The sequence below is a fragment of the Sturnira hondurensis genome, unplaced genomic scaffold (genome assembly GCF_014824575.4).
Source record: "Sturnira hondurensis isolate 20B ecotype Veracruz unplaced genomic scaffold, ASM1482457v3 Scaffold0009719, whole genome shotgun sequence".
NCBI classification, from domain to species: domain Eukaryota; kingdom Metazoa; phylum Chordata; class Mammalia; order Chiroptera; family Phyllostomidae; genus Sturnira; species Sturnira hondurensis.
Genome location: NW_028082350.1, coordinates 15,568,916 through 15,581,035, shown reverse-complemented (window position 1 = coordinate 15,581,035; position 12,120 = coordinate 15,568,916). Strand labels below are relative to the sequence as shown.

The following is a 12,120-nucleotide window of genomic DNA, read 5'->3' as shown; positions in this document are numbered from 1 at the left end:
TTACTTTCCTGCCTGCCCTCCGCCTGCTCCCCCAATTCTCCTGCTCTGAACGACCAACAGCAGATGCCAACCTGCGGACTCTGAGACCTCAGCGCATCTGGAGCTCATTGCTCTTGAAATAACTCAATTCCGCGGGCAGGACAGAACACCTTTCCCCCAAAGAAAAGGGGACGATGAGCTTACAGGAATAGGAAATAGGAATCAAGGAGCAGCTCAGAGCGGAAAGTAACCAACCGGCCCTGTTTTCCATGGCCTTTTCGTGGTGATAGCGTCTACGTGGTCTTAAATCCGTTTTCCCATTGTGAGTAAGGCTATGTGTAGCCACAGCCGTTCTGAAAACTGTAATCGAACAGAACTAATTAGCAAATAATGGTAAGCATTGCTTCATGACACTTTGGTATCCGCCGTGTGTGTGTGTGTCAAACGTGTAAAATGTTTTTTTTTACTGTGGGTCAAGGTCGAAAACTTTGAAAGTCACTGATTTGAGAGATATTTTCATTCCACAAGTGTTTACAAAACACTAATCCTTTACAGCAATCCTTCCGCCCCATTGCCAAGTCTAGGAAAATTTTTCCGAACAGCCTCCTTCTGTGATCGTAAGTAACGTCCCAGGATTAGGTCGGACTCCTGGACAAACCTCCATCCAGGGGTGTTATTTAACACGCATAAGCCTCTTGGCCCCGACGGCCCTGAGGGCCGGCGACTAAATCCAAGGACCTGGCCTCTGTCCAGGGACCCTCAGGGAAGGAATCGAGGACTGTTTTCAGCAGCCAGTGTCACGCCAGAGGGCTTTTGGTTGTTTGTTGTTATTCTTTGTACTGGGATTGCCCTTCAGGCCAAGAAGTTAGAGACCAAAGCCAAGAAATTCATCTTGACAGGTTTCATCTGCAGAACCCATACATTTGGGGAGCTCCTCATATCCCCGCCACCAGGGAGCACCTCTTGGGCAGGAAGTGGTCCTCTCTGCCCCCCACTCCCCTGAGGCCGGCTCCCTGGGAGGGGCAATGAGAAACACGGTGCAGGGGGTGCCTCACTGAGAAGGCGCAGGCCTGGAGGAGGTGGGAGCCAGCGGGGGAACCAGCCAGCCTGAGCGAAGAGTCAGAGAAAAAAGACTCAAGGCCCCACGGTGAGACCCGCTCTGTGGCCACAAGGCCACTAGTGAATGAGGGGCAGGAGTCTGAATGGAGGCCAAATATGTCCAAGAAACCTGCCCGGAGCATGCAGGAGCCGGGGCTACTTGGCCCGCCTTCGTCGGCGCTGTAGGGAAACCGGAGAGCTGCGGGGCTCCAACGTGAGAGCCAGAGGAAGAAGGAGGCTTTTTCATCGAATGGTCGACGACTCGATTTTCCTCTCCTCTCCCCTCCGCTTTACTTCTCAGGACGCAGCTGTCCACTCGAGGGGCCCACCACACACAGCATCCTTTCTGTGACATAGTTTTGTGTCTTTCGTTTTCCAGAAACGGGAATCAAGAGGGGGAAAGAACACCAAAGGTCTGAATTCAAATGTGCTTTCTCATGACCATTATGTGAGTTATCATATGATCATTTCACTCAGCAAATACTTACTCAATGGGTGAATTATTATGCAGGGCACAGCGGGCTGAAAGTGAAGTGCCACACCAAGAACCTTTAAAAATACGTGTTGCAGTCAGGGCACATGCCTGGGTCGTAGGCCAGTTCCCGGCAGGGGACTCACAAGAAGCAACCATACATTGATGTTTCTTTCCTTCCCTTCCCCTCTAAAGATATATAAATAAAATCTTTAAAAAAAAATGCGTGTTGCCTCCGCATCTCAGGCCTTCCTGCTCACAAGGGCTGCCGTGGGGTCCAGAGAGGAAAGGGAAGTCCCTTCCTGCTGAGGGGGACCTTGTGGCAAGGCATTTCTGGACCCTGCACCAGAAGAGGCAGAGGTCCTGGGGAGATGGGAAAAGGCATTCCGGCAGCCCCTGTGAGCAGGAAGGCCTGAGATGCGGAGGCAACACGTGTTTTCCACAAACGGCCCGGCCCTGCCCACGGTCCGACTCTGTAGTGTGACCTGGCCACTGCCCCGCGAAGGACTCAGGGGCTGTGGCTGCCCTGGCGGAAGCGAAACTGCAGGTATGGAGGCCAAGTCGGCCGTCTACACCCCTCTTTCCTGGTGCTCCCTGGGTGCCCGCTGGGGGTGGGCAGCCAGCTTCCACAAGGGAAGGCTGAGCAGCCCGAGACCACTGGATGGGAGACTGGCCACCCAGCCGCCGGCACCACCTGCCAATCATGCATGCTGGGCTGGGCGCCCCGGGGAGAAGAAAACGGCTTTTAGATTTTTGCTGTTTCTTCTAGTAATTTCCATTATACTCCTAAGTACTATGTTCATTCCAAAATTGAATTCTTTTTTGTGATAGTGAAGTGTTATTTCTTTTGTGGCCCTCCAGGTTTCTTCGCTTATTCTCCCAAATGTCTGTTCTTATTTAAATCATTCATCAGTCTTTCCATCAAGGCCCTCATATAAATTGTGCTCACTAAAGAGCCAAATAACATTTCCCACCCACCCCCCTTTGGGGGACAGCTGTTTATTTTCCCTTCGATAAAATAGTCACCTCATTACCAAAGCCGCACCATGTTCCGCCTGCATTTCAATGCTGTCGTGAGTTTCCATCATATCCCGAGCCCCCCACCTGTGTCACTCCGTCTACGTTCCCTGCTTCTGCTGGAACCTTCCACCCCCTGGTTCCAGCTGGCCCCACTGCCAGCCCGAGCTGCTCTCATCCCAGGATTCTGCTTCCTTTCCGATGGATCAGAGCCAGGCTTTTCTAGCCTCCGCTTCTTCCCATTTGCTTACCCTCGTGGCTTTGCTGGCTCGAACCTTCCATCAGCTTCTGGGAAAGGTCACGTCGAAGGAAACAGCTTTCTAGAGCTCTGCATTTGTTGCGCGGGGAACGCAGGAGAGTCCTCAAAGCCGAACGCTGGTGTTCCTCAGTTCTGAGCCAAGTTCTTACATTATTTCTTTCATAACTGTCTGCTCTCCATCCCTATTCTCTTTCTAGAACTCATTAGTCCGATGCTGGACTTCTGTGCTTGATGTTTTAAACGTTTCCCCCTTTTCTTTAATATTTTCTTTTCTTTGTCATTTTATACTATGGTGGGGGGGCGTTTCTTTTATTTTTAATCTTTTTTACCAAACATTTTACTTCAACAATCCTATTGTTGATGTTCAAGAATTTTTAAATATTCTGATTGTTCTCCCTTTGGTTTGTATGCAGTTAATATCCTGCATAACGTTTTCCTGGTTTGCTTTTCTGTTGGTTATTTTCACTGTTTCCCACTGAGCTGTTTCCTCAAATATCTCTTGAAGTCTGGCTACCCATTCATCCTTAAAAGCACCCAAAATCAGAGTCTCGGAGACACCGTTCGGAGAACAAGCTGCAGCTGCGTGGGTTCGCCAGGGAACCAGTCGTCTCACTAGGAAACCCGTCTCCGAAGGCCTCTAGGCCCCTGCTTTCGGAGCCTCGCAGTGTCTTCAGAGAGAAACAATCTCCCCCTTTCCTGCCAGGGACAGACTCCATCTGCTCCTGGAGGGACGGGGAGGTGGAGAAGTGACGGGAATGGGGTGGCTACCCTCCCAGCTGGGTCCCTGGGATCCTCCCGAGTCTCATCCGCAGCCCCTGCTCCATGCGGTGCCCCAGGGACCCACCTCCCTCAGTTTTGGCTCCTCCTGAAAGTAAACCACAGGCCCAGGCCCAGGAGCAGGGACAGAGGGTGAGCATTCCCAGGGGTGACGTAAAGCGTATCCTGATTTGACAAAGACCTAATTGTCTCATTGAATAAAACAGTTTAAATGAATATCATGATGTATTTAATATTACAGGACCCACATATTACAGAGCTGTGTGCTCAAAAATCCGCCATTCCACCATACTCGCCGTTCGCTTTGGGGAAGGTCCGCAGTCCCAGAGCCCCGTCCACAGGGGGTGACACCTGTGGGGAGGAGGGCCCAGCCCTGGTGCCCAGCCTGGGGCACAGAAGGAGGCCCAGGTCCCTGGGGGGTTCGGCATCTGGACCCTGCCCCAGCAGCCCAAGGCTACAGGTCAGGGATTACAAACTCAACATCCACTGTGCTTTGTTTGGCTTTCGTCAGATTTAAAATGTTTTTGGCACAGTCTTCAAAAATGAGACAATGTCACACAAAATTCTGAATGTCTGGCTTCTTCTGAAATCAGAGAGGCGCACCTCAGCCTTCCTGACATGGACTTAGTTGAGTCAAATGCTCATTAGAGGCCACACCTGGTCCTCCCCTGGCCCACGTCACTCAGTGCAAACCCCACGCCTGCCGCCGAAGGGCATCGCACCTCATGGAGGTCACCCCGCAGGGCATGAGCAGATCAACACGCTGACCCACGGGGCACTCTGTGCAGCTTCAGCACTGCGGGGTCCACATGAAATGAAACCCGACATCACAAACTGAATATAATACAGAGTCCTGCAGACGTAAGGCCTGCGTGAGTGTGGCTGGTAGGGTTGTAATACGGGTGTGGTAATTTATAGCTTTAATTTGAACAGTTCACCTAAAATGTCCTATGGTGTGCTTGAGTGTGGTCTTCTTATGTTACAAAACAACACGCTTATGATTTTGTAATAAAAAGTTTTGTGATAAAAAGGAGGGGCGTTATTTGTGCCAGACCCTGTCTGTTAGTATAATAGATGGAGGCAATCAATACTGTTTGATTGATTGAACTTGTATAGGAGAGACACGCTTCTAAAATCAGTATAAATGGAAGAGGTGGTCTGGCCTCCAGATCAGACACCTTCTGCCCCTTCCCCCCTGCCCCACCCGCCGTCCCTGTGTGCTGGAGGAAATGAAGACGCTATTTGCCCTGGAAATGAGAAAGGTCATACAGCTACCCAGGCAGGAATTTTTCCCCCCGCCCCTGTCTTCTAGGTCTTTCTCAGGTTGTCTTTACCCATCTTGGGACATCATTTTAACGACTGTCACCAACATTTTTGACTCTGTTTACTTCCTCGTTCTAAAACTCCCTCCCAGATACTGTGTGAGAGAGCAGACTGTGACTATCCAATTTACAAGAAAGAACAGGGGCATACTGAAACAAGTGGAAATTATTTTACATCTACATTTATTCATTTGTTAAAATTTGTATTAAATATTTCTTCTGTTCCCAGGACTAAGATAAGCACTAAAAATTGAAAACTAAATGCGACACACAGTCTCTGACCTCAGGAAATCACACACGAGTACACGCATCTACGCCGCCTGTTGTCATCACATAAGGAGAGTATTTGCGTCAACTTTCTGGAATAAGGGTTTATCCTTGGGAGTGGGGGGGGAGGTGAAGTGTTTCTTCGGATTAACTTTGTACTCAGAATATATCAAGACAGAGTATACAAAAGGTAGATTATGCTTATCTGTTTAAATGGAGATTGCAAATATAACTTCGGAGTTTCCTGAGAAGACTTAATCTTGGAAGATTCCATTACAGTGTGTATTTTTATACACTCTTTATTTCTAGTCTTCCCAATAGATATGCCTTCTATTCTCCTCCTACAGCTAAAATTTCCTTTATGCCTTTAAAAGATAGAATTCACTGAAAAAGAAACATACCTTTTGTACGAATTATTTATACTAAAATTCTAGCTTAGAGCAATAGTATCATTTGGAAAATGAAGATAACGTAGAAGATGCCTCTGTGCAAAAGCTGTGACTAACTGCACCTCCAGGTAGTGCGGCTATGCATGCATTTAGTTTGTGAGAAGCGCACACTGACATCTGAATGCTTAGTGGTCTGTATTCTCCCTCTTTCCTTCAACTCAAAACAATGGACATTGTTCAACACTGCTACGATTTTAAACTAGTTTTATTAGTTCTCTTTCTATTCTTAATTTTGTTTCTTGAAACTTGACTGTGACCTTCGGAAACGACTATATCCAATCAGATACTCAAAGAGAGGTGAGTCGGGCTCTTTGGGAGATATTTTAACTATTTCTGACTAAACTCACTATTGAATTTAGTACTATTCCAAAAGAACACGTTGTTTCAACCCAGTTGCGTGTTCTATCCATGTACCACGGGCATTTTAATGAGAGGGAAATGGGTACAGGGCTCCCCACAAGCACATAGCATACCTCATTTCAGCACATGCACCTCACAGATAAACTGCCTCTCCCATTCCTGAGGGAGGGAAAATTCAACCTGACAACAAAGCCACTTCCCACACACGCTCCAAACGCCAGCCAGGGGCCTGCCCCTCCCTCCCACTCTGAAAACTCCTTCACAGTGTCCCGTGGTGATTATAGATGGTTCTTAATGGTTTGAAAATCTTCACAATAGAGCCCTAAATTGGAGGATGAACCTTATATTTTTACTAAAAATGTCAAACTCTGCCCCATTATGTTTCCTGGCCTTCCTGTCTGGTTCGGACTCGGCACTTCCCACTGGAAAGCAGGTAGCAAGGCCGACAGGCAGAGTAAGCCCTAGAAGCATCATTTGTAAAGGAGAGTCGGGCTCGTAAATAGCTAGAGGTCATGAGCACCTACCTAGGGCAAGACGGCATTCTAAGATAGAGGATGAGGACACGGTGTCCTCCCTTAAGGAACCGCTGGGCAGGCGGAGTGGTGAGGGCAGGCGAGGGGCTCAGTGCAGGGAATCACGCGGTGGAAGGCGCCGGAAGGGGGCGCTGCGGGAGGCCACGGAAGGAAGAGCTAGCATCCAGGGCGGCCCAATCAGCTGGCTCTGGAAGGTGGGATTTTCACAGATAAGGGACTTCGTCTGGTTCACATATAACAGTATCCTGGAGGCTCTCTGTCATGGGACACGGGGCAGTGTGAAGGGGGCGGGTGGGGGCACGGTGCAGTGAGGGTGGAAACAAGAACATCCCCAAGGAGCCGTTCCGAAGATCCAGGTCTGGGGGGAAAGGGTGCTGCTCACACTGCAGCCTCAGGTGCGGACAAAAGTGGTGGGATTCTGAATACGTTGTCGAGGCAGTTGGCGCTGTCGGGTCTCCTTGATGGATTGAAAGGAAGACATGAGAAAAAGAAGGAGTAAAGATTTGGGGNGAAGGGGGTGCTGCGGGAGGCCACGGAAGGAAGAGCTAGCATCCAGGGCGGCCCAATCAGCTGGCTCTGGAAGGTGGGATTTTCACAGATAAGGGACTTCGTCTGGTTCACATATAACAGTATCCTGGAGGCTCTCTGTCATGGGACACGGGGCAGTGTGAAGGGGGCAGGTGGGGGCACGGTGCAGTGAGGGTGGAAACAAGGACATCCCCCAAGGAGCCGTTCCGAAGATCCAGGTCGGGTGGAAAGGGTGCTGCTCACACTGCAGCCTCAGGTGCGGACAAAAGTGGTGGGATTCTGAATACGTTGTTGAGGCAGTTGGCGCTGTCGGGTCTCCTTGATGGATTGAGAGGGAGACATGAGAAAAAGAAGGAGTAAAGATTTGGGGGCTCGACCAACTGCAAGAGCAAAGTTGGCATAGCAGAGGTGGGGGGAAACGGGAGTTTGCATTTGGCTGTGTCCCAGGGGACAGGCCTAGGGGACATCTGAGTGGAGCAGACAGCTGTCTGTCCGTGTCCAGAGCGCAGGGCAGAAGTGACAGCTGGGGACTCCCAGTGTGCCATCACCAGAGAGTAGACAGAATTCTGAGATCGGCTGGGGTGAATCCAGAGAGGAGGCCCCAGCATGAAGTCCTGGAGAGGAGGTCGGGCGAAGAGGCCTCAGCGAAGGGGACTGGGACGCACTCTCCAATGAACTGAGGAGGGGAAGCAAGAGAGAATGGCTCTGCATGCCGAGCTGAGAAGGTGTGTCAAGGAAGAGAGAGGAGCGCCGGACACACGCAGCCCACAGGTCAGCTGAGATGGGACCATGGGTGTCCACGTGGATGTCAGCGCTCAGTACCAGTCCTGTTTGTCCCAGACACCCACGCCCAAAGTGGTATCTCCTGGCCCCACCTCCTCCAGTGCACGGAGTTGTCTTCAACTCCACCGGGGCCCTCTCAGAAACCCAGGGGCAGGGCAAACACTCGGAGGCCCCTCGGGGGCTGGGCTCCCAACAACAGGCCTCTACACTGGTTGTTCCAGGGACTTCAGGAACTGTCTTTCGATAGCTGGGGAGGCACACGGTCCCTCTTCAAGTCAGACAGAAAGGCTGTGTTCTCTCCCTGGGTCCGACTCAGGTGAGCAAGCAGCCCAGCCCCCTGAGCTCCGCAGGGAAAGGCCTTCAGCTCTGAGTTCTGCGTTTTCCTTCACCTCTCCCTCTCTCTCTCCCTCCCCCTCCCTCTCTCTTTTCCTCAAGGCTTTCCCCAGTGCCAGGAACCCACCAAACAGCACAGAGACCCCCATTCTGAGCAGAGCGCCCAAGACCCATCCCACAGTTCCTCTGACCAGCCCCCTGGCCTCCTGGCCACCAGACAAAGGCGCTTAAATCTCTGAGGGGACAGGGGAGGTGTCAGATTTCTAGGGTCCCCAGGGGTCTGCTCAGCCAGAAGCGCAGAAAAGACCCTCAGGGGAGGGGTGCGGGCCACGTTTGTCCCTCCAGCATCAGGTCCCAGATGCACCAGACTGTGCAAGGAGTTTAGTGGCCCTTCACAGAACATCAAAGCCCCGTCTGAAATGTCCTGTGAACAAAACCCGCAGAATATGTTTCATCTCTTCCCATACGGCCAACGCTTCCCTACACCCCTCCCCCCAACACTGCACCCAGAGAGAACATTAAACGCACAATGAAAATATCTCATGAAAAAAAATGAATTTAAGATATTCTTTGATAGTGACCACTCACTTTATAAGATGCCCAAACGACTCACCTCCAAGCGAAAGAAATCTGAACGCAGAATTAATGTTTCACAGCAGCCAGCATTCATTTGCGGCGTCAGCAAAAGCCGTGTCCACCTGTCACTGATTTCTTACAAATTCAAAGTCCACAGCATTTCTGGGAAGGGTGGTTAGTGCTTGGCAAGGTTTTGTGTGTGCATGCATGCATGTGTGTGTGTGTGTGTGTGTAAGGATCCAAAAATATAGCTGCAAATTTCATCAAAGGGCTGAGGGTGGGCACAGGAACCAAAAGCATGTGGACAGTGTACAACACCGGGGTCCCAGGAAGCTCCCGCCATCCCAGGTTCCTTATTTCCTCAACGAAATAATCGTGAAAATCACTGAAACAGCAACTGATGACTTGCAAACCTACAGAGTTTACCCCACGCACTCTGAAAATGTCACTCGTGTGATTTGAACCTGAAGGAGTGATTTTGCAGAAGTGGTCTACTTGGCCCTCGAGCTGCCTTTGAACCTCTTACTTATTTTTCTGGTGTGGACTGAAATCTGCTCCTGTTTTCCTCAAAAGAGTGGCCGTTTCCCCCCGTGGCTGCTCTGGCCCCATCCATCAGCAGTTGGTGCCTGGCTAGGGTTCCTGATCCCTGAAAAGGATGGCCAGACTGAAAAAGTTGATTAGTGTTGCGCTGGAATATGTTAATGAAAAGATGTAAATCAACTGGAAATCACCAACATCTCAATTTTTTTCCAAAACAGACCCAGCATTATTTTATGATCCGTGGGAGCAGATTTTGGGGAGCTGCCACGCAATTTATTTAAGCCATCATCACAACATTCGTGGCAGCTGGGGGCACTGAGTCAGCTCAGTAACCCACTATGTTCTGCCCCCAATGGGCTGCAGCTTCCAGGAAAAGTATGCAGAGGTGGCCCGTCTTGGATTTGTTCAAAATACGTGGCTTCATTCTAAATTTAAAAAACAGGTCTCTGGGAGGCCCACAAGTCACCAAAAGCCAGGACCAAAAGTTATATACATTTAAACACGTGCATTAAAATGTTTGTACATAACACATGAAATAGTCTCTGGCAATAACTGTGCCAAGTGTACCAACAACTGACATCCTCACCAAGGAACCTCAGATCACTGGGTCCTGACCTTGAACACTAAGTGAAGGGGAAAAAGGAGGAAGAGTTGTTTGGGAGGCAGCTTTCTCGGGCATGGCAACAGTTTCCACTGTCCAACTGTATGAAAGCTTCTCGCACAGGGGGTTACCCTGGATTTGCTCAGGTTAGGACCCTCCTCCGGAAGGATGCTCCCATTTGGGGTGAGCATCGCGGGGATGGGCTTTGTGGGAAGGCGCAGTCTCCCTCACTCGCGGTTACGTGTTGGTGTTGTCGTAGGGGCCTTCACACCCCGTACAGTTAAGCAAGGACGGACGGAAGGAATGCCCAAAGACCCTTAAACCCCGCTCTCCGGGAGGTGCGGGGCGAACTGAGCCGCAGGCTCAGGGATGGACACTGGACCCAGGAGGTACCCACCAACCCGGGCGGAGAGCGATGCTGTCTGCGCAGCTTCCCGACACACCTGCGTCTTTCGCCCAGCTCCTTCCCCCACCCCAGCTTCTGCTAGGAAACCCTCCTCGCCCGACCTCTGGGGATTCCTTTACACCCAGAGAAAGGGGCTTCCTCACCGGAGACACCGATTCCCATTTCTTCCTGACCAGTGGCTGCAAAGCGCGCCCGCTGCGGGATTTTCCTCCCATCCCCGACTCCACAGGCCCCAGAGGAAAAGCTTCCACTGCTTGGCCCCCGCTCCCCAGCCCCCGACACCGTGTGACCCCTAAGTGACCTCAAAAATGTGTTCAAATGGAGCCTCGTCGGAGCTGGAGGCTCAGGCGCCCCTCCTGCCCGCGGCCTCTCCCGAGGCCCTGTCCCCTGCGTGTCCCACCGCCTGGCCCTCGAACTCACCAGGAGGAGGTTGTGCGCCACCAGGTACCCGAGCCGCGCGCCGCCCCGGACGCCGGGGGCCAGGCGCCCGGTGGCGTAGCCGTGCCAGGCCACCACGTAGGGGTTGTCGATGGTGATCCAGTGCTTGACCTGGCCGCCGAAGTGGCGGAAGCAGAGCTCTGCATAATCCCTGAAGTGGTCGGCCACCGCACGGTTGGCCCAGCCTCCGTACGCGTCCTGCAGGCGCTGGGGCAGGTCCCAGTGGTACAGGGTGACCACGGGCTGCACGCCCAGCTCCCGCAGCCGCTCCAGCAGGCGTCGGTAGTAGCGCAGCCCCTCGCGGTTCGGGGCGCCCGCGCTGCCGTTGGGGAGCACCCGCGCCCACGAGATAGAGAAGCGGTAGTGGGTGACCCCGAGCTCCCGCAGCCCCTCCGTGTCGCGGAAGACGTTGTTGTAGCTGTCACTGGCCACGTCCCCGGTGGCGGGCGGGGACGGCGACGGGGCGCCCGTGGGCAGGCCGGCTGCCTGGGGGTCACCCGGGAGCGCCAGGGCGCGGTGGGTGAACGTGTCCCAGATGGACGCGCCCTTGCCCTGCTGCTGCCAGCCGCCCTCCGTCTGGTAGGCAGCGGTGCCCACCGCCCAGAAGAAGCCGTCGGGGAAGGTGTCGTGGAGGAGGCCCGCGGCCTCGGGGGCCGGAGGGCGCGCGAAGCGGCTCCAGACCTGCGCGCCGTCTCCGGGCTCCGCGCGCAGGCGGCGGCCGCCCAGCGCCAACAGCAGCAGCAGCCGCGGCAGCAGCCACTGCGACCGCGGGCTGCGCGGCGGGGCCCGGGCCGGCATGCTGCGCGGATCCGGGCGCCGGGGCCCCGCGCCGCCCCTTTATGCCCGCGCCCCGCCGCGCCGCCCGCCCCCCGCCGGCGCGCCCACCCCCGCTTTCCCCCCGCGGGCCCGGCTGGCAATAATTACCTGCGAGCTGGCGCCCGCCCCGCCCTGCCATGGGGGCACCAGGGCGCGAGAGGCGAGCGGGTGCCCGGGGAGCGGGCGCGACAGGCTGCACCGGGTGGCAGGCGCCGCTCCCGGACGTCGGAGAAGAGGCACCTGTTCCTCGCTGCGCCCGGGAGCCGCGGAGGATGTTCGGGCGACGCGAGCTGTCTGCCCGCCGCCTTCCCTTGCCCATCCGCGCGCGCTCCGGGAAGAGCCGCGGAGCCGGCGTGGGCCCAGGAGGGAAGGCGGCCTGAGTCCCAACTTCCCCCGAGTCCCGCGCGGGGTCTTGGCCGGCCTCACGGGGCCGCCGGCCCGGTGACACCTGCTTGCTCTTTCCCAGCCCCTGGGAGGCTGAGAAAAGCTTTAGGTTGACGTGACTAGAGCGGATTAGGAATTGGCCGAAGTCAGATTGGGATGGCCAGGTCGGGGAGACTTGGGCG

At 53.8% G+C, this 12,120-nt stretch overlaps 1 protein-coding gene across 1 annotated transcript in view; it reads right to left on the bottom strand.

Moving 5' to 3' along the window:
• The window catches only part of KL (klotho), a 34,958-nt gene extending 23,394 nt beyond the window's left edge, over positions 1–11,564 (bottom strand). Inside the window, exon 1 of the mRNA XM_037057641.1 lies at positions 10,721–11,564. Coding sequence (XP_036913536.1) covers positions 10,721–11,536 — 816 coding nt within the window. The 5' untranslated portion in view covers positions 11,537–11,564. The remainder of the gene's footprint in view (positions 1–10,720) is intronic.
• Between the last annotated feature and the right edge of the window lie 556 nt (positions 11,565–12,120).